General features: G+C 54.5%; 6 protein-coding genes across 6 annotated transcripts; 3 read left to right on the top strand and 3 right to left on the bottom strand.

Moving 5' to 3' along the window:
• Positions 1-256: 256 nt before the first annotated feature.
• On the bottom strand, positions 257-1,750 carry JN550_007553 (uncharacterized protein; the record flags this gene model as incomplete). The annotated part of the gene is made up of 2 exons (XM_049319416.1): positions 257-535; positions 671-1,750. The coding sequence occupies 2 exons, from the start codon at positions 1,748-1,750 to the stop codon at positions 257-259; spliced, it is 1,359 nt and encodes a 452-aa protein (XP_049170529.1).
• Positions 1,751-5,385: 3,635 nt separating this feature from the next.
• Positions 5,386-8,499, top strand: JN550_007552 (uncharacterized protein; the record flags this gene model as incomplete). Its single annotated transcript, XM_049319415.1, has 1 exon — positions 5,386-8,499. One exon carries the CDS (start codon positions 5,386-5,388, stop codon positions 8,497-8,499), a length of 3,114 nt encoding a protein of 1,037 aa, XP_049170528.1.
• A 1,105-nt stretch (positions 8,500-9,604) lies between these two features.
• JN550_007551 (uncharacterized protein) lies at positions 9,605-12,530 on the bottom strand (the record flags this gene model as incomplete). Its single annotated transcript, XM_049319414.1, has 3 exons — positions 9,605-11,917; positions 12,018-12,042; positions 12,343-12,530. The coding sequence occupies 3 exons, from the start codon at positions 12,528-12,530 to the stop codon at positions 9,605-9,607; spliced, it is 2,526 nt and encodes an 841-aa protein (XP_049170527.1).
• A 2,017-nt stretch (positions 12,531-14,547) lies between these two features.
• JN550_007550 (uncharacterized protein) lies at positions 14,548-16,055 on the top strand (the record flags this gene model as incomplete). The annotated part of the gene is made up of 4 exons (XM_049319412.1): positions 14,548-14,614; positions 14,673-14,706; positions 14,768-14,916; positions 14,980-16,055. 4 exons carry the CDS (start codon positions 14,548-14,550, stop codon positions 16,053-16,055), a joined length of 1,326 nt encoding a protein of 441 aa, XP_049170526.1.
• Positions 16,056-17,004: 949 nt separating this feature from the next.
• JN550_007549 (uncharacterized protein) lies at positions 17,005-17,814 on the top strand (the record flags this gene model as incomplete). Its single annotated transcript, XM_049319411.1, has 1 exon — positions 17,005-17,814. The coding sequence occupies one exon, from the start codon at positions 17,005-17,007 to the stop codon at positions 17,812-17,814; it is 810 nt and encodes a 269-aa protein (XP_049170525.1).
• A 558-nt stretch (positions 17,815-18,372) lies between these two features.
• JN550_007548 (uncharacterized protein) lies at positions 18,373-19,854 on the bottom strand (the record flags this gene model as incomplete). The annotated part of the gene is made up of 2 exons (XM_049319410.1): positions 18,373-19,408; positions 19,466-19,854. 2 exons carry the CDS (start codon positions 19,852-19,854, stop codon positions 18,373-18,375), a joined length of 1,425 nt encoding a protein of 474 aa, XP_049170524.1.
• Between the last annotated feature and the right edge of the window lie 1,527 nt (positions 19,855-21,381).

The following is a 21,381-nucleotide window of genomic DNA, read 5'->3' as shown; positions in this document are numbered from 1 at the left end:
AGCGAGGAGTGAAATAGAGAAATTGCCATGTAATACTCAATTGGGAAGCGGACAGTGTATACAAAGTACTATTGATTGATGTTAAGAATCTTATTTCATAGTCCACGACCGGAAAATCAAGCAAACTAACGCTGGATATGTTGTTTGGATCACTCTTTTGATGGAGCTTTTTCTTTCTTCAAAGGCTATTGAACCGTCGAATATATTTCCTGACACAGACAATTTGCCATCTTAACTATTAGCCGGCATTACGCTCTTACAACCTGGTCAACTTGGGGCACCCTTGGCACGCAGGTAGCGAGAATTTTGTTTCCACAAACACCTTCTGCATTCCATCCTCTTTCTTCTCGAACGCGTAATATACCTTGTCAATATCCTCGATGCTGAATCTGTGCGAGACCATCTGTAGTGGATCGAGCTCGCCAGTCTTGATTTGGTCCAGCAGCTTCTCCCAATACAAATGCACGGGCGCTTGGCCGTTGCCAATGAGGCGCACACCGCGCTGCATCATGGAACCGATGTTGAAATGGTTTGTCTGAGCAAGTATTAGCGATTATGCATGGGAATAATATCCCTCAAATGGCAGAAGAGAATAGTGTTGGGGGAGGGGGGGTTGAAGAATGGCCATCAAGGTCTTTGATGACGCCAACGAGAGGATGACTACACTTACATAGCCGACATATATGCCGGTCACACCACACCGACCAAAATTTCTGACACCCTCGATCATCTCATTGAGGATCTCGCTCGTGTCCGTCTCGGCACCTGTCTGTATCTCCAGCCAGTGTAGCCAACCCTTTGCGTATTCGCCAGCGGCGCACTCAAGTGCTACGTCGGGTCCGCGTCCACCGCACATCTCTTTGAGCTTCGAAACGACCGTCTCTTTATTCGTAACCCCGAAACTCAGCTCTTTGAAGTCGATTGTCTGGATCTTGTCACTGTGCTGACTAGGCCACTTGTCCTTGACGATGCTCAGCCGCGGTTCCGTGTCGACGAAAATGATCTTGCTCGCGCCCAGGCCAACCGCAAACTGACCGGCCATCTGGCCAATCGGACCGGCGCCAAAGATTGCAACCTGATCTCCTTCATAGACGGCCGTATCCTTGGCACAATTATAGGCTGTGGGTAGCACATCGCTGAGGTACAATGCCTTCTCGTCGGGTATATCCTCAGGGATCTCCAGCAAGTTGACGTCGCCGAGCGGTACCCTGACGTACTCGGCCTGTCCACCCGCGAATCCGCCAACGAAGTGGCTGTAGCCAAACATGCCCGCGGTCTGTCCGCCATACATTGCCCTCTCAGTGGTGTTCGAGTTCGTCTTCTCGCACTGACTGCTGAGCTTCTGCTTGCAAAAGAAACAGTCACCGCAGGCAATCTGGAAGCTGGCTACGTATCGCTTGCCCTTCTGGACCTTCTTGACCCCCGAGCCGACCTCATCGACGATGCCGCAGAACTCGTGGCCTAGGATGTCACCCTTCTTGAGCTGAACGACACTGCCGTGAAGTAAGTGCAGATCGGAGCCGCAGACGGTGCTGCCGGTAACCTTGAGAATGACATCGCCATCCTCGAGAATGCGTGGCCTCGGGACGTCTTGTACCTCGACCTTGTTCTTGGCGAGCCACACAAGGGCTTTCATGGTCGAGGAAGGGTCGCCGGTTTTCGTGTAGTCGGAAACATCTTGCTGCGTAATGGTACTGCCGTCGTGGCCAATAGCCTGCTCAGCCGCATAGGCCGCTTTCGAGGTGGCCATGATGAATGATTGGGCTGGACTTCCGTCTCAACTGGCTTCTCCAAGTTCTGGAATGGAGTTGGTGGTTATGTGGAAGCGGTTCGTTATAAGGGAATGGCTATCACGATATCAAAGTCGCAGGGACACGCAGAAACAACGTCCACAGGAGGTAGCGGTTATAAGCAGTCATGACGAGAGTTACAAAGCCTCACGTAACAAGGACGTTATGCTCCATACCCCGCGATTGCAACCAAATGAGGAAATACCAGGTCGCGCATCGGCGGCAAACATTGTGGAAGTCGTATAATGTATGACGTTGAAGCCAGCTTCCACCATTCCACATGCTAATGTTACGTCATGACTTGGTTGAGACAACAGAAGAGCCACGCGACGATGGGACATTTTGCGACATGGTTCCAAGGCTTGGTCGGTAACAATTCCGAGACTTGGCCGACGAGCAAATCCCTAAATGACCGAATCCATGTTGGAAGGCTGATTCTTTGAGGGCGAACTGAGCTTCATATGGTTCTCGCCGCCGTTGAAGCGCAAGGTTCTATGTCCACCGGACGGTTTGGTCCGGGACAATTACCAGGCGGTGATTGGCCAAATATATAAAAAAAAAAAAAATACCGGCTTCAGGCTTGCATACTTAGGTAGCTGGCAGGAGGTGGAGGCGAGCCGACCATACTCAGCTTAATATAGGCATGTGTCCTTTCTATGTTGTGCCTACTTATTTCTAGGGAACAATAGGTGCATACTTCCAAGATTCGTAGGTACGCACGCTCAGATACTGATGAGCTCCGAAGCCTGGTGCCAAGTGCCCTACCTTGCGGGTACTGCAAAAGTTTTCCGAGCTACCAACTGCTGACTGACACAAGGCGAGTAGCATACTCGTCTTGTCACCAAACGAACCATGGCTATCGCGTTTGATGATCAAGCCTTGTTGCAGACTGCCAGACAAGAGGAACTTGTGTGGTGCAGGTACGCCATTTGCTCATTACCATGTGCCTGCCACTGTCGCAAGTTGAGGTAACTTTCCATTTTTGCGCCTGGCTGGCTCGCCAAGACGAGCTATACCAGTGTTCTAGATTTCTCATTGGCTTCACTACCAAATTTCTGTTTGGTATTACTTTAAGGCAGGTAGCCCTAATATAAGTGTCGGGGGAAAAGCGAGAATCGACGCAACGTTACTCGGACTGTGAGGCGCCACCTGGAGTCTTGACTGAAACTGGCGAGGATGACTGGATTACTAATCTGCGATAGTCATGCGGCTTGCACATCTCGAGAGACAAAAGAAAAGTTGAGCTCTGCCGCTTCGGTATTTGCAGCTCGATCCGGCGCTGGTCTCGTCAATGGTTCTTCCATGGCAGTCGGCACGGGGGTGTTCGCGCCCACAGGTGACCATTGGAGCCAAACACAGCAGTAGTCGACCACGTAAGTTTACATAGCTCCATACTAGTTGCCAATTCTCCTAACTCGTATGTACTACCGTACAATGGTATCTGGGATGCCTGTCATGTTAGCACAGAGGCACTCGCCTTAAGTTACGTTTTTAAGCTTGCAGCCCAAGCCTGGCCAGCCCACACAGCGGCCAGGCCTGGGCCGCTGGGCGCACGGGGGAGGGGGGCCACCCCTGGCGCTGGGTGGTTGCACAATGACGACGTTGGCAGACAGGGCTGGAGGTGATTCGAGCAGCGCAAGCCTGGCAAGCAACAGGGCATCGGACTAGGCCCCGAACGAGTGCTGACTGGTGCTTGGCTCGCACCCTTTCGGGGTCCACTGGAGCGCTAGGTTGCCGTTTCAATCGCCGGCCAGCCGAAAGGGCTAGGCGGCTGGCTGTTAGTGCTGGGGCACTCCCTATCGCGTGAGGCACCACGGTGAGACCAGAGACCAAAGGAGGGCGGGCTGGCGGGCGCTCAGGGGTTGGGCCTAGCGCCAGCCAACAGCCAGCCAGCCAACGGATCTGCTGTGGTAACTCGGGTACTTTGTAGTGGGGGATGCCCCGGGGCAGGATGGGCTTGCAGAGGCTGAAGAGCAAACCCCGACAGCCCGGAGGCTTGCATGGACCTCGCTGCGGCTGGCAGGGCCCGTAGACGTTACATTAGTCCCGCGAGACCGGGGCGACGGTAGTCAAGTACCTGTGTAGCTACTGGGTACGGTATGTAGCGAACGCGCAACGGCAACGCGGTCGGCAGGGCCAGCGAGCGGTTGGGGTATCTTGGGGCATCTGCGTCGTGAAGACAAAGGGACTCGCATCGATAAATGACAGAAGGACGGCAGGCAGGCCACAGCAGCCAGCCCAGTCTAAATTGCGGCCCTCCACATTTTGTGGGGGTTCGCACCATCGACTCACAAAAAAAAAGTGAAGCAAGCGAGTCCGAGAGCAGCAGTAGCTGGGACGAAAATACGTAAAGGGAAGAAAAGAGAGACCACTGCCACCTAGTGAACTAATTCCTTCACACAATCCTGTATCCATGCGACAGTACACGAGAGTCGCGCGCGCCTTGGTTTTCATAGGAACTAATCAGAGTCACTCCGCCGCCGCCAACAAGTGCTTCCGGGCCAGGACAGACTCGAATCTTGCACGTGGGAAGCGACTTCACAGTGTCCTCCAGTGCTGTGTCCGTCGTCCGTCTGGCTGTGTGCTGTGTGCTGTGTTGTGTTGTTTTAGACAACACACAAGCAAGACCTATCGCACCCTGCCCAAATAACCAAGGTAGAATATACAAGCATACGTACATACATACACACACGTATACATACACGCACATATCGCATACATCGCCAAGTTGCGCTGAGGGTCACAAGGCAACCGCGGCAGACGCACGCGAGTCAATAGAGCTGAACGTCAGGCCACGATCCGAGTAGCTCAATCTCCCGTGCTTCCCGCCGCGCGCTGGCGCTGATCTCATACTGGATCCGGCCACCTCCCTTGTCGGGTCTTTTTCACTTCTTCCCGGTCGGCAGCTGGTAGGGGTCTTCTTTTCTCCTTTTCTGAGCCGGCCTACAGACACCCACCGTTCCGAGCAGAGGAGAGCGCGCAGACGAAGAGGCTGGAGATCAGGACCAGGACCAGGACCGCGACCGCGACCGCGAACCACGACGACAACCAGACCCGAGCTAAGAAGACGGACGGCACGCACCCGAGAGAGAGAGAGAGAAGTGAGTGAGAGCTCAGGGCCGTGGCACTTTTTAGGCTTTTTAGCATCATCGCATGTCGGTAGTGGGTTCTAGCTCCGAGGCCGACCAGCAAACTGGAGCCAGAGCCACGCGCGCGAAAACGAACGGGCACCACTACGAACGAGGCACCACGAACAAGGCCGGCACCCGTCGACCGCACAGCTTTTGACAGCACAGCATCCACGATTACGATCCCACTCCACTTCCGGTTGCCTTGCTTGCAACCGACTGCCGTTGAATCCAACTGGCGACCTGTGTTGGTTTGTCTGGTTTCTTGCAAACCCGCCATCCTTCAACCTTCTCATACCTGGCGCTTCTCACCCTATCAGGAAGACAAAGGAAGAGGAAAAAACAAGAGAGGGAACGACAGGCCCACCCCGTACAGCGCGCATCTCCAATGGTGACAACCCCAGGTTGACCATTTACACTGCTCGCCATCCGTGACAAACCCCACCCTGTTTCCCTTCCCGACGACCATGGCCAACCCCGTCGGAGAGGATAGCTGGCTGGCCTACGTCGAGGAACGCCGGCCCGCCGATCTCGAAGAGCGCGTCAAGGTCGTCGAGCTGTTCAAGAAGGCCATCGGCGCCGAGCCCGGCAGCCTCAAGATCTGGCTCGCCTACTGCGAGTACTTCTGGTCGCTGTTTAACGACTGCCAGAACCCCGAGGCCGGATGGTCCGAGGAGGAACAGCAGCTCGGCCGCGAGCTCTTCTCCTTCGAGCTGGCCCTCAGCCTCTGGAGCGAGGGCTACGAGGCCATCAAGTACCGCCTCAACGACAGCCACGAGTTCTGGAACCGCTGGGTCTCCATCGAGCAGGAGCAGCTCGCCCGCAGTCGCAACCCCGTCGGCGTCAGGCGCATCACACACCTGTTCCGCGACCGCCTGCAGATCCCTCATGCCACCTGGGATGAGACCTCGCAGATGTTCTCCAGCTTCCTCAGCACCTACAACAATGCCGCGTACGAGTCCGAGTTCAAGGAGGTTACGGCCGCCGCCCAGCCTGCCAAGGACGCCTACAACGACCGAGAGCGCCGCGAGCTGGAGCTGAACAAGCTGGCCAGGTCTGGCGACGAACAGGCCTACAAGACGGCCCTCAGGGACTACCTGGACTGGGAGATCATACAAACCACCTCTCCGCGGAACCACCCGAAAGATCCCGTCCTGGCCATCACCCTCGCCCTGGCTCTGTTCTCGCGTGCTCTCACCGGCGCCCTAGCTTTTGAGCACGACATCTGGATGAACTACATGGTCTATCTCTCCACGCTCAGGGATTTGGCGCCATCCCACATGCCCCTGCCAGACTCTCTGAACGTCCTGCAGCGCGCGACCTCACACTGTCCTTGGTCGGGTGACTTGTGGTCCCGCTACATCCTGAACGCCGAAGAGGCTGGATGGGCCTTCCACGATGTCGAGGCTATCAAACACGCTGCTACTAACGCCAAGGCTCTTGACAAGAATGGCATGACAGGTGTCATCGACATGTATGCTGCCTGGTGTGGATATCTCAAACGAACCGCCATGAACCCCAACGCACCGGACGATGCCGTTGATATTGCCGACGTAGGGCTGCTCGCCGCACTCGAGGATGTCCAACTATGGGGGGAGCGCCTTTACAAAGAGGAGTACCGGGGAGACCCCAACTATCGCCTTGAGCGAATCCTCATCCAGTATCTTACCGAGAAAAAGGGGGAGGTTGAGGAGGCTCGGAATATCTGGAAAAACCTGGCCGACAAGGCTCTGTTCGCCAACAGCTACGATTTTTGGCTCAATTACTATCTGTGGGAGATGATGATCTACGCCGCTCGCCCGAGACAGCGAAGCCCGACACCTGCCACCCCAGCAAATGGGGTGAAGCCCGTACGCGTTCCCGCCCACGCCACCGACGTCTTGCTGCGAGCTCTTCAGACCAAAGGTCTAGATTGGCCCGAGCGTGTTATGGAGGTCTGCCATCAGCATTGCAACGATTATGAGCAACCCCCAACTCTGCGCCGCGCGCTGGACACGATCCACAAGACACGCCGGGGCATAGAGAAGCGCCGCGCACGGGAGCGAGCAGAGGCCGAATCTGCATACGCCGCACAAGCCCAGGCTGCTCAACAGGCGGCCGCAGCCGAAGTTGTAGATGTTTCCATGAGTGAGTCGCCATCAGGTTCCAAGAGGAAACGCGCCGATACAATGGAAGAGGCCACAACAGCAATCACGAACAAGCGTCCCAAGAATGCCGACGTGAACGGAACCGATGCAGCAGCTAGTGACCAGAGCTTGAAGCGCGACCGAGAGAATACTTCTATCATGGTTCGGAATCTCCCGCCAGATGTAACCCAGACCGCACTGAAGAAGTACTTCAGGGACTACGGCCACATCCTCAATCTGACCACCAAAAAGGAGGCGGACGGCAGCACGACCTCGGCCCTGATTGAATTCGAATCGCCAGAAGAGATGCGATCTGCTCTGCTCCGCGACCAGAAGTACCTCGGCGAGTCACAGATTTCTGTCAAGCCTGGTGCTGGGCTTACCATCTATGTGGCAAACTACCCACCGACGGCGGACGAGGAGTACATCCGTACTCTGTTCAAAGATTGTGGAGAGGTCTTCAGCATTCGCTTCCCATCCCTGCGATTCAACACCCATCGCCGTTTCTGTTACATTTCATTCAGTGATCCTGAAAGTGCCGCCAAGGCAACCCGGCTCGACGGCAAGGTTCTGGAAGGGAAGTTTCACCTACTCTCCAAATACTCAAATCCGACTGGAAAGAAGAGACGCGAGGGTGCAGTCGCCGAGGGTCGAGAACTCCGCATCAAAAACCTTGATTTCAAGTCCAGTGAAGACGATCTCCGAGTCTTGTTTTCGAGATATGGAAAGGTGGAATCAATCAATCTCCTCAAGAACCTCAAGGGCCAAAATCGGGGCACTGCCTTTGCGGTTATGGAGACCAAGGAGCAAGCAGAGAAAGCAGCAGAACTCGACAAGACAAAGTTGGGATCCAACATCATCGAGGTGGAGCTGAGCAAGGAAAGTAATTACAAGCCCACCGCCTCTACCAAAACTGGTTCCCACTCGGCTGCCTCGTCGCCGGCCCCTAGCACGGACGCGGACGCAACCATGGCAACCGACGACAGCGGTCCTTCCGGCCGCGAAATCCAAGCCCGATCCATGGCCATCTTGGATCTGCCAGACACCGTCAATGATGCCCGCGTTCGGGCTCTTGCGGAGAAGCACGGTGACATCGTCAAAGTGGTCTTGCGACCAGATCATCAAGGAGCCATCATTGAATATGCGAACGTTGCCACTGTCGGCAAGGCCATGATGGCCCTCAATGGTTTCGAGATTGACGCGGGGAAGAAAATTCGCGTCGGTTCAGTAGAGGAGCTTTTCAAGACAAAGGCAGAGAAACCGGGAAACAAGTTGATGAAGCCCCCGATGGCTATACGAAGACCGGTTGCTAGCGGCCAGAAGCCGAAGCAGCGAGCCGGACTGGGATACGGCGGTGGTGCGAAGACCGAGGCGAACGGTGACGGTGCCGACACCGGTTCCACGCCCAAGTCCAATGCGGACTTCAAGGCGATGTTCTTGGCGGGAAAGCAGTAATGGACAAACGGTCGGCAAGGATTGTCGAGCTGGGACGGACGGACAAGTGTGACCAGCTACCTGGCTTCAGAGAGAGAAGAGGACATGGCGTCATGTAATAATGACATTAATTATACCCCTGGCATTCAAATGAGGAAAAGAAGGAAGGAAGCCATTCAGAGGACAAGACTTTTTCACAAGGGAGACTGGCATGGCCTTGACTTTGGCCTTCATAGGGGTGCGGCGTTCTTGGAGTGCAGATAGGGCGGAAGGCATATCATCTTCCCGCATGCCATGTTTTGGGCCATGCTTTCGGAATCACATGGCACAGAGAAGAGAAAGAGAGACAAGAGTTAGTCTCCACTGCCCTTGCCAAGCTATTGGCATTGCAGAAAAGATTACTTCATCAATCGAATCAACTAGAACTTCTAATGTTTGCTCTGGTTCACTTGTTGCAAATTTGCATGCGTATTTTTCCTTCGATTGATGACTGCATCAATGCCAATGTAAAGGGGCAGACACGCCGATACCATAGTAGACTGGTTCATGGGGTAAGAAGTGTCGTGTTTCACGATGACATCCCGCGGGTATTGGTGCTGTGGTAGTGTCTTCGTCCGTGGTGATGGAGGTCGAGTGGACAGAGTAGTCAAAGACACAGTCAAGTTCATCCTATCGCACGAAACAGGCGGGCTTAATCCTATTGCATTCATTGGACTTCCAGGAAGATGCTGCTAGATTATTACAGCCACATTCTCTTTCTGTGACCACACACACGATTCAAAGTAGGCAAATGCTTCGTAACGAGGGTATCTACTCAATTGACTTTTTCTTCTGCCTCCCCGGAAGGAAAAACAACGACGACGCCTTGCTCGATAATCCGTTTCTCGTGGTACTAATAAAATGGACCAGACACCCCAACCAACCGAACCGCGGATTACTATCCAGATACATGTACCTCTCGCCCAGGTCCAGATCACAGAAATTACACCATCAAGATTCCAACAGAGGCTACAGGCCGATATAAAGGAGCCACACGAGTCAGAGGACGTTGGTTGTGTCTAGCATGAACAGATTTGTCGTCTTCTTGGCACTATCGCATGACGTGCGCAGATCGTGAGCCAGTCGATCAGCCGCTGAGAGCAGGCTGCTTAAACAGCCAGTCACTATTCGCGTCAACCATGAAGTTCGTAATGTTGAACTCATTGGTGGCCCCATTGGAGTTTCCATTGTGTACACCAGCTGCTGAGGACTGGTCGACATTCATCTCATTCCCTGTTCCGTTATGTTGCACTCCCGCCATGCCAGCGACTTCATTATTAAATGGCAGCCTGGGTACATTAAAGAAGTCAAACACATCGAGATACTCCAGCTCGTTTGGGGCCGGCGTCCTCGCGGGCGTCACACTCGGCATCCGGCTCGGTGCACCGGCAAGATGGCGAGGCTGTCGGCTGATGAGGAAGTCGAGGTCAAATGCCGTCCTTCGCATGTCTGCGAGGATCCTGACCGATGAGGGTGTCACCCTCTCCCCCGTCGAGCCCACCACACGCTCGCTATCGCTGTGCTCATCCAAAACACGCTGGAGCAGCTGAGAGTACCGCGCGGCCACGGGCCAATACCTCCCCATGTCCCGAAGTGTGTCCACGAAGAAAGCAATCTGAGGCGACAGCTTGTGCTCGACTGTGGAGCCGTGAACTAGAAGAAGGCGGGCAGAGACCCATAAAGTGAACGCGAAAGGTGGTCCCAGTTTCGAGAGCAACCCATTCTGCACTACGAACTCTCCAAGTGCGGCAATATTCTCAACGGCTCCGTGGCAACGCTGACTGGCACTGTAAGACGGCGTGAAGATCGGTGAGCGCGTTGTTGGATATGCTGCAGACGAGTGTAGCCTTATGACTGCGGTGTGATATGTGGCATGCAGCATGATCCAACCGCAGTTTATTGACTTCCCGCAGCCAGGTTGAAACAGCTTGGCCATGTTCCCGTACTCGCCCGGAAGACCAAACTTCCATGAAGTCAGAAGATTGTCGAGGTCTTTATATTTCATTTGCCATTGCTCGACGTCGCCTAGAGCGCTGATGTCCACAGGTTGTTTGAGGAATTTGTGGATTTTGGAGAGGATCCCGAGTATCTCGATGTAATATGAGAAGGCGCCAAGGTTCTCGGGCTTGTTCATATCTGGATCTGGTCCATCTGGTGCATGGTTCTCGGCTTGAAACCACCTAGTTTCAACTTTTTGGTTCTTCATCCAAATGTCGTCTCTGCACGGCAACGTCCTGTCGATCTCCTTGTCGTCCAAAGCAAATTCAAATGCAGTAGCTAATGTAGCATATCGATCGAGCAGATATACCATCCAGAATAACCTTCTCCGAGACTCGTCCTCGATGAAGTCTCTGGGCTCCGGTAATATCATGGCTCGTAGGGTATAAATGGAAGCGTAGTTTGGTGAAACAGAGAAAGAGCTAGTCTCAACCGCAAGCCCGATTTGAACGACGGATCTCGTGATCAATGCCATTATGTTCCACCCTGGAGGTCCATTGCTGTCACCGCATAGGTCGAGGGCAAGAATAACAAGGGCTTGCAACGCCTTTACAGACGAGTTCTCCATGCCATAGAGGAGAACCCGTTGCTTTGAGATACCATGATAGTGGCGCCTTCGCTCCTCCGTTAATCGCGAGTCCGTCGAGTATCTTAAGGTTGTGGCCACTATGGCATGGAGGAGTACCCTGTCAGTCTCATCCAGAGTGGAAGGGCCAAAAAGTGTGTCCAGTGTTGTCTTCCGGTGTAAGATGGGACACCATGTGTTGATATGTTTGAAGTATAGGTCAGCCAGAGCGTAGAGCAAGTCGTAGGGGGGAAGATCCTGGTCAGCTGATAGATTAGTCTGGCTTTGAGCGACACTGAAACCTGGTGACTGCAAAGACTGATTGCCATAGTAATCCTGAGTAGCTGAACTCGTTTGCAGTGCGGGCAACTGATTCGTTGGGGATATACCGGGAAGGGGCATCTGCTGCTGAAAAGCGTCTGGAACAGAGTGTATAGATGGCGTGGGTGGCGGTAGACTGAAGTCGGTGCTCTGTGTCACCGGAGCGAACGACGACGGCTTCTGCAAGAACAGGGCCGTTTCTGCCTGTGGTGTTCTCGTAGGGTCATTGGGTCGGAATACCGAGCCACCATGATCACGCGGAGTGCCCTGATCACTGGGCAAGCTTTGATTGCTGGTCCGCACACTCGGCGGGGCATGATGCGCGGCGTTGCCAACGTATGAATGCTGAAGAATCTCGGAATGAGTCCTCAAGATTTCCTCAAGCTTGTCTAGACGCTGCTCCAACTCCCTTCCGTAACCAGCGCGCAGACCAGGCTTCTTTCGCTCGCGGTATTCGCAAGGGACTGAGTTGCGCTTACACCACCCGCATGATGGTTGGCCACGGTCGCATTTTACCTATGAAAGCAGTCTTAGCAGTGGTCCTTCGTACTCGGCTTGCACCCGAGGGAGAGCCTGCGTCAGACCGACAACGGGCAGCGCAATTTACCAGGCTCACCTTTCTCTGCTTGCACAGCTCGCATCTTGGGAAGAGAACAACGTTAGCAGGTTTCTTGGCCTCAGGTTCAAGGTCTGAGGAGTCCGAGTGATCGGATTGGTGCCTTCCTGGAGACGTCGGCCGTGGATCTTGATGGGATGCTTCCGGCGACATCCCAATGGATCACGAGGGTGCCGATGAAAGATGCCGAGCCGACACCCAACATGCAACGACAGAAAGGGGAAGTGCAGGGGGGGAAGGAGTACGAGGGCAATGGGGACGGCACCGAGAGGACGGACGGGGTATAAACACACAAAAGACTAGGCTGGGAAAATATAACACATACGATACAGAGACAGGGCGCTTGCGCTTGCCACTACGCGCCATCTCAGGTTCATCTTGGTCGTCTTCCGGGTCATTATCATCTCCGCTGTGCACGCCATTTCCATCATCGCTCTCGGGCTCCTGTTTACTATGGCTATGTGGCGGTGACATGTGTGACAGCGAGCCCGTGTGCAGATGGGCAGGCTGCATCATGGCCCGCGGATTGGATCACACGCAGAACCCAGCAGCAGCCAGCTGTCTAGCGCATACTCTCCGGGCTCGGTTCAAAGATAGAATGGGCTTGGGCTGGCAGCCGGGCGGGTGGCAGCATACTCGGGCTGTTTCTGTTGCGCGCGACCGAAGCGTCACGGTCGATGAGAAGCTCGGGGTAATGTTGAGCAGAATGGGGGAGACGGAGTCTGGGAACGTGGGGATTTTTAATTGTGGGCAGGCCACCCCGAATCCGAGCGGCAACGGTCACGCAGTGGCAGCAGACATGGGATGGTGGATGGATGGGCCTACGAATACGGGCAACCCACACCCACGCACATTTGGGGACCAGGTGGGATTTGTCTGACCAGGAAAGAGGAAGGCTATTGCAGCATGGTCTCCTGGATGGTCAAGGCTCTGTGATTGGGGAGGCAAAGTTGCACACGCGGCGTCGAGGGAGGAATAGTCAGTCAACAACTATGGTTCCAATGACTAAGTTAGATCCGAATGGGAGGCCCGGCGACTGCTGGTGGCGCGCTGGCTCAGATTGGAGGACTTTACAGGAGGCAAGCGAGCCATTGAAAGAATTCTGGCCCGACGGTTGTATCATTTCCGCCGAATTGGCACTGGCACACACGTTCCTAAGCCGCTTTGGCGGGCATTGTGAGCAAAGCCCTCATTCAACGGTGCAGAAGATATAGCCAGCATTTATTAAAAACCCGCGACGCAGGTCCTTCATCCCAGTCTCTCATCTCTTGATGCGGGGAAGCTTGTCGAGAAGATTGGAGATCTGGGGTCGTCCTCACGTGCGACGCTAGGATTTCTTGGCCAGAAGCGACACAGGTGCCAGGATGGCCACGGTGTGACAAGTCTTGTTGTCGTGTCCGAAAGAGGGCCAAAGGCAGGAACCCAACTCAAGAGTGTCGTGTCGGGATACCTAGGTATATACCATAGTAGTAAGGGCACGTGGTTCATACTGCCAGACCTAGAAGTAAAAACTGAAGACGCTGCTGTACGAAGTTGCTCTATCTCAGCGATTACTGTAGAACAGCAGTTCTAACTTTTTAGGGCCCCGACGTTCGAGGGCAAGTTAATCCCTAGTACCTAGGCAACTAGATTCACTGGACGGTTCGCTTGATTCTGCAGAGCACATGTGGTTGATTGCCCCTGCCATGTCGTCCCTGGCCTGACCCGATTCGGGGCCTCGGGTCTGGGGAAATTGGCCCGAACTTAGACGGGGAGCGTGCTCTGGCCAGACCAGGTTCAGCTTTCGTATTCACGTGGTGTCCAACGTCCTGAAGTGAAGACAGAGCCACACCCATTGCAGACGGAGGTTTATCGGTTCAAACACTCCTTTTTGGTGGTCTTCCGTGGTTGTTCAGTACCTACTCGGCATGCATCCAAGGTAGCTATAGCTTGCCGAGGCACCCTTAAGCCCATGGATAGTCAGTCAACTGCCGGCAGGATGCCGATCTGTGCGCTACCAACGACGCGCAGCTGTCCGGCCAGCAGCAAAGAGTTCGATCTCAGCAATATCTAGTTACACACACTCGTAATGAGCCCATGACTGACTAGAACCCGACTGGAACAGCCACCGGCCCGCCATTGAGAAGACCGCCAAGATTCAGTCGGCTCGGTGGGTACGCGTAGCTTGCAACTGGCATGCTGAAAGCTGCGCGCGGCGGGGACGCCTCCCCCCAATTGGAACTGTATCCATATGTCGGGGGATCTGACCCCGACGGAGCGACGAGTGCTGCATCGCGACTCGGATTGTGTGAAGCTTGAAGTACTGAGGCGCCCCCCACGATTGCTTTACTTGCTCCTCCTCTTTGTGTAATCCTACCGAAGGCTCGCGTGCACTTGTAATAGACAGCGGGTACCCTGAGAACGTCCATTTTGGAACCCTCCCTCCCTAGAGAAACCCTTTAACACCCATTATCTTGGTCCACGCGTATACACACCTCCCAACACTTTCAGATCGGCTCCCCGCATTGTCGTCATAAGTGAAAAGCTCAAGATGGCTGCAAGGGACTTCCCAACGATCAAGGCCATTCGCTCCTTTATTATCGGCGGCGTAGGCTCCGGTGAGTCTGCGACTGCAAGTCAATTAGTCTACAGCATGGGAGAATTGACCAAGTCTAGGTGGTGATTATCACAACGTCAAGGGCGGTCACTGGTGAGTCTATGGACTTTCTACAATTGTACCAATCAACTACTAACTAGATCTTCTCTTGCAGGCTCATTGACTCCGACATTTCGACACCCTGCTCAATTTGGGACCAATACAAGAAGTCGCGGACAAGCTGGGGTATCAATGTTTTGGGCTCGTTCCTCGTGGAGATCGAGGCTACAGATGGCACCGTGGGTTTCGCAACGGGCTTTGGAGGTGCATTATGATCCCCAACAACAAAATCTCGAGCAAAGAGATCGAGCTGACTCAGGAGTACAGGCCCCCCAGGCTGCTGGCTGGTTCACCAGCACTTTGAACGATTCTTGATCGGCGCCGACCCGAGGAACACAAACCTTCTGTTCGAGCAGATGTACAGAGCCTCCATGTTCTACGGCCGCAAAGGTCTGCCTGTCGCCGTTATCTCTGTTATTGACTTGGCCTTGTGGGATCTGCTGGGCAAGATCAGAAACGAGCCGGTGTATAAGCTTATCGGTGGCGCTGCGAGGGAACGCCTCAACTTTTACTGCACCGGGCCTGAGCCGACAGCGGCCAAGGACATGGGTTTCTGGGGAGCCAAGGTGCCTTTGCCCTACTGCCCAGAAGATGGTCATGAGGGTATGAGGAAGAACATTGCTTTCTTGCGTAAGCACAGAGAAAGTGTCGGACCGGACTTCCCTCTCATGGTTGACTGCTACATGAGCTTAAACGTCTCCTACACAATCGAGATCGCCGAGAAGTGCAAAGATCTCAACATCAACTGGTGGGAGGAATGCTTGAGCCCCGATGACACGGACGGCTTCGAGCAGATCAAGCGGGCACACCCTACTCTCAAGTTCACAACCGGAGAGCACGAGTACTCGAGATACGGCTTCCGCAAGCTGGTCGAGGGCCGGAACCTGGACATCATTCAGCCCGATGTTATGTGGCTTGGTGGAATGACCGAGCTGTTGAAGGTGTCAGCCCTGGCCGCAGCATATGATATCCCTGTCGTTCCTCACGCGAGTGGTCCCTACAGCTACCATTTCGTCATTTCGCAACCAAACACGCCGTTCCAGGAGTACCTGGCCAACTCTCCTGATGGAAAGAGCGTACTTCCAGTCTTCGGTGACCTGTTCATTGATGAACCCATCCCAACCAAGGGCTTCCTGACCACAGCAGACCTCGACAAGCCTGGATTCGGTCTCACCCTTAACCCCGCTGCGAGGGCCAAGTTGATCCCATCCGATTACCTTCTGACGCCTCCCCCAGTTGCTGCTCTCAAGCCCGCAGAGCAGAAGGAGGAATCGAAACCGAACGGAGAGCCGTCCATTATCGAGAAACTTACAGAGGGCGTGAAGGACATGAACGCTGCTTAGATTACCCCGGGACCCATTGTACTTGGCTTTCCCCCAATGACGACGATTGGAAATATACGAGAGCGGACGTTCTTGCATGGTACTTATTTTTGTTAGTTTGCATGAGACCAACGGTGCATTGCTGTTAGAATGAATATAAACTTCTCATGACCTACTGAAATCGTCAGGAGTACCCTGTCTTGCATGCAAATCATATAATGGCAGTTGGATGACTAGTCACTAGTACTTGCTTCCTCAAGGGGAGAAAGTTGATTCCGCCAATGTCAGGTACCCGCACCACACCACACCCCAATTGGTGCCGGCAGTCAATTGACCTTGCTGACAATCCAATACCCTGAAATTTGGAGGTTGATAGGCATCCAATTCCTCGTGATGCCAAGCTCTCGGTCTGTCAACCCACCAAGCTCTGGTGCGCAAAGCCTTTCGCCGATTCATCTCCCGAAGACCCCTCGGTGTCCTTTGACCCGAGAACGCGGGGAGAGTAACCTTCAGCTCGTGGCTCCACGGTGCACACCACTAGGTGGAGCCTGTCGATTGGGGGATACGAAGTCGGAGAGGAAACCCGAGCCCATAGTAGAGACACATGGCCTGGCCTGGCCCTTATGTACAGGAATCAATGGCATAGTCTACCAGTATGCGGCCAAGCGGTCCTCGCGGGGATGAAGTTGAATGCGAAGCCCCAAAGGGGGGCGGGTCTAAGATTGGGTAAATCGTGTGGCTCATACCCGTTGGGACGAGGAAAATCAAATACGCATTCCCCTACACTACACCTATTTCCTACCCAATATACTTGTCTACAAGAATTTACACGTTGAATCAAGAAGCAGGTGCTGACGATACAAACCTCGCGTAAAGCTACCCCAAAACTACCCCTCCATCAAGGACCCCTCCCCCACCAACACGACAGTACTACGGATATAGCGAAAGCACCACATCCAGAATTCTCACGATGCCCGTGTCCAACCTGCTCTCGGGAAAGACCGCAATCATCACCGGCGGCACAACCGGTATCGGGCGGGCCATCGCGCTCGAGTACATTCGCCAGGGGGCCAACGTCGTGGTCAACCATCTGGACCTGCCCCGCGACCAGGCGCACCTGGACTCGCTGGTGAGCGAGGCGGCGGCCCTCAGGAGCGCAGACCCGTCGGCGGGCTCGCTCGACCACCTGCCGGGCGACGTGACGGACCCGGCGACGGGGGCGGCGCTGGTCGAGCGCGCGGTGGCCAAGTTCGGCGGGCGGCTCGACGTGTGCGTGTCCAACGCCGGCGTGTGCCAGTTCGCCGAGTTCCTGACGCTGGAGCCGGACCTGTTCTCGCGGACGGTGCGCACCAACCTCGACGGCGCCTTCTACACGGTGCAGGCGGCGGCGCGGCAGATGGCGGCGCAGAGCCCACCCGGCGGCTCCATCATCGGCATCTCGTCCATCTCGGCCCTGGTCGGCGGCGGCCTGCAGACGCACTACACGCCGACCAAGGCGGGCGTGCTGAGCCTGATGCAGAGCACGGCCGTGGCGCTGGGCAAGCACGGCATCCGCTGCAATGCCCTGCTGCCCGGCACCATCAAGACCCAGCTCAACGACAAGGACCTCGAGGACGACAAGAAGCGCGAGTACATGGAGGGCCGCATACCGCTGGGCCGAACGGGCGTGACCAGCGATCTGGCGGGGCCGGCCGTGTTCCTCGCCTGTGAGGAGTTGAGTGGCTACGTGACGGGTGCGCAGTTGCTAGTGGATGGAGGGCTGTTTGTTAATCTACAGTAGGGGCATAAGAAAATGAGGAAATGAGAAAACGAAGACATGATCTTTGGGCGTAGCAAATGGAATGGTAGTTAAGCGATTGTTGAGACAGCAAGTGGATGATGCTGCCGACCCTCAACTCAGGCATTGTAATCTTTAGTGAGGATGGATGATTATCACAACTCGCGTTGATTTACGAGCAGCACAATGATAAAATGATAGTAAAATGTTGCAAGGAGTGTCTAATTGACATACTATCTGCTAAACTACGCTGAAAATTCCACCAAATCGCGCTACAAAAGCAAATCTTGATTGATACTTTGTAATCCTGTGTTTCCATTTTTGTAAAAGCCACCGGTGTATCGTTAAAACGCCGCCCAATGAATTCCTTTCGGTCATTCTCCTTGGCTCTCCCCAAAGGAGCATGCATGAATGATTGCCGTGTCCGATGATGTATAAAATGTGGTATGAAATGAAAATGCCCAGTCTATGTTCATATCTCTATGATCTGTAAGGGTCTTAAGTGAATGCAAACGTGGTATCAAAAGAAATCGTTTCAAATCGGATTGGTACGACCATTGCTCAAGAGACGACGAGCTCGAGGGCGCGCTCCTCAGACGGGCTGAGGACGGCGCAGTCGCTGTTGCTCAGCAGCCAGTTGGGGAGATCGTTAAGTCTTGGCTTGAAGTTCTTCTCAATTTCGGCCAGACCCAGCTTGCCGTTGAACTTCTTCTTCTGCATCTCACGCTTGATGCCGTGGTTCACAGCATCAAGCACAGTGGGAACAGTGTTACGGGGTTTGTAGGTAGGTGTAGTACCCTGCTGGTAGATACCGGTCTCGACGAGAATGCTGTACCAGTCGTTCTTGGCCTGAGTGTTATAGTTGTTGGTACCCCGGATGTCACTCTCGGGAGTGTCACCAACGAAGTAAACAGTCTCGGGTGGGGAATCCAGGTTGTGCTCGTTCTTGCGCCATCTTTGCAGAAGTCTTGTAGCGAACTCGAAAGTGCCAATCTGAGGCTTGCCGAAAGCATGAGTAGTCAAGGTCTTGCCCTTGGTAACCTCCTTGAACGTGTATTCTACAATGCCCCGCAGGGCACCCATGCCAAGACGAGGATCGTCATGGGCAGCAGACCAGAGGACGTCGCTGTGGGAGAAGTAGATTGGCGGGCCCTCGTCGAAGGTCTCGGAGGTGGTACCGAGGCGACCACCCTTCGACATGGCAACGTCAAGGATGATTTGAAGGTCGCCAGCCCAGTCGCGAGAGTCCGCGAAGACAAAGACAGCATCGATGGTCACATCGGTGAAGTCGCGCTCACGAGAGTTGGCAAGCTCCTCGGCAGTAAGTTTGCGGAAAGGAGTAGTCGCGCTGTTGTGCTTGATGATATCGCCCGGAGTGACAACATCCTTGAAGCCATATGACTCAGCGACCATACGGCATTTCTCGCCCTCACCACCGACGACGAGGACAGTACCATACTTGGTAGCCATCTCCGACATGGGAGTGTGTCCACAGATGAACTGAGACGGCGAGATATCAATCTCCATTTGCTTGGACAGATCACGGCATCTTTCTGCCTCGGACTTGCCACCACCGTTGGTCAGAAAGATGTAAGGACTACAACCGGGTTAGTCAGAAATTGATATAGAATGCTGAGATAGGAAGCAGACTCACATTTTGATTCCATACTCGTTCTTGCCGTTAAGCACCTTCATGGCCTCAACGGCCTCGGGAATTGCGCGTCCACCCCGGATAAGAACGCCGTCGATATCGAAGGCGAAAGCAAAACTGTCTGCAACCAGATCCTCAGGCGGCGATGTCGGCTCCGTGGGTGGTGTGGAGGGTGTGGCGCTCATAGAAGGGCTCAAGGAAGAGGCCGAATCTCCTGATGACGACAGCGTCAAAGCTGGGAGAGAGTCTGCTGACGAAGCCGATCGAGCCTCAGATGGAGACTGGCCGGTGACTAGCTTCTGTGTCAAGTCTTTGCGGGCGGTCTCGAGCTCATCGACAAAGCTGCCTCTGTGAAAAGAGGGCTTGGCGGGTTGTTGAGGTTCGGGAGACATGGTGAAAGTGTATGGTAAGGAACGAACTCTACACGCAAGTGAAAACAATCGGAAAGTTGTTGATGAGATGCTGTCAGATACTGGGCTCAACTGGAGGTCAAATATCCGTATAGAAATGGAGAACCGAAAACCAAGCTCCACGGGGACGTCTGGGGATTCCCATATTTATGTTCATCGCGGCAGGAAGAGTGGAATACTGTGGATATTGGAATTGTGGGCACATGAAGGCAAGTGCTGTCGACATACATGTTACAGTCAGAGTGATTAGATGTGTACATTGTCCAAACACAGAGATGGACTTGGTCGACGGCGTGGACCCCTGGGTGGGGCTGAATCAGGTTGCTATCCTTGGCCTTGCATGTCAAACGTTTGTACCAGGGGCGCGGAGTAGAGTATGGCGTCCAGCAAGCCTGCGCAGGCTGGCGCCCGAAGGAATACGCATCTCGACGTAGAGCCAATGTAAGGAGGCATTTTCGGATCAGGGACCATGTGGGCCAGCGAGTTGCCAGAGGCAAACCCGATACAAGCCATCGACCAACCAGACACAGCCATTGCCTATCTTCCGCCGCCCCAGGCGAAGGGGGACCATGGCCCATTACATACCGTCGAGGTACTTAGTCTGTCGCTATCTGCGCGCCATAGCACCGGCTCCCTGACGTTCCCGACAAGTCCTCGTCCGGGGAATGACTCGGCCGTTTTCCAGATGACAACGTCACCCAGACTGGAACTGATCTGAGCGTCTGCGGTCGGAATGCTGCAGGCTTGGCGGTGCAATAGTATTCCACCCAACCCAGTCGACGTGCCTCAGACCCGATTTTCCATACTTCCTCTGAATATCTATCACCCTATCGCTCCATACCCCGTATTATTAGCGGAGCGCGTCCATGAGCGAACAATGACACTGAGTGCTGGCTGCAGGAGAAAACCGGGACTCCCGGCCGTCATCGAAGATGAGAGGTGACCCGTCGACCCCAGGATCTAGCGATATACTTTCAGATGGCGTGTGGATGACTTCCAGAACGAAGCAGCTCTGCGCGTACTGCAGTACTCGGCTTGTGAGGCTCTCGCACGTCACAGCAGAAAATCTCTGAGTCGGGATTGAAAACTCTATCTTGTGATACCCAGGCTTGCCAGGGGCTTCTTCCAATAGAGGCCAGCGCCATGCCACCATAGCCAAGAGCAACCAAGGCCGCTGTTGAACAAGGCCGATGCGACTTGTAGATAAAAATGGAGCCCTCATGCACCATCGGAAGCACAGATGAACCGCCGCCTGGAGCGCCCAGAAAATGACGTCAAGCGTCCCCGAAAAGCGGAACCCGTGGGGTCCCTCCAGCCAAGGACTGCGGCTGGACGAGCGCGGGGGTTACTGCGAGTCTGCGCCCCTCTACCAAAGGTCCACCTGGTACATGCACAGTCTGACTGTCGAGGGGCTGCAAATGCTCGGTTCTGGCGATAGCGTGCCTGGTGTGCGATCCAGAACTGTGGGTGCGTGCCAGAGCCGAACTTACCAGGCTATCCATGGATGCC

The sequence above is a fragment of the Neoarthrinium moseri genome, assembly GCF_022829205.1.
Source record: "Neoarthrinium moseri strain CBS 164.80 chromosome Unknown scaffold29_Wmoseri_CBS_16480, whole genome shotgun sequence".
Classification (NCBI taxonomy): domain Eukaryota; kingdom Fungi; phylum Ascomycota; class Sordariomycetes; order Amphisphaeriales; family Apiosporaceae; genus Neoarthrinium; species Neoarthrinium moseri.
Note: the sequence above shows the minus strand (reverse complement) of the source record. Positions and strands in the feature narration are given on the sequence as shown.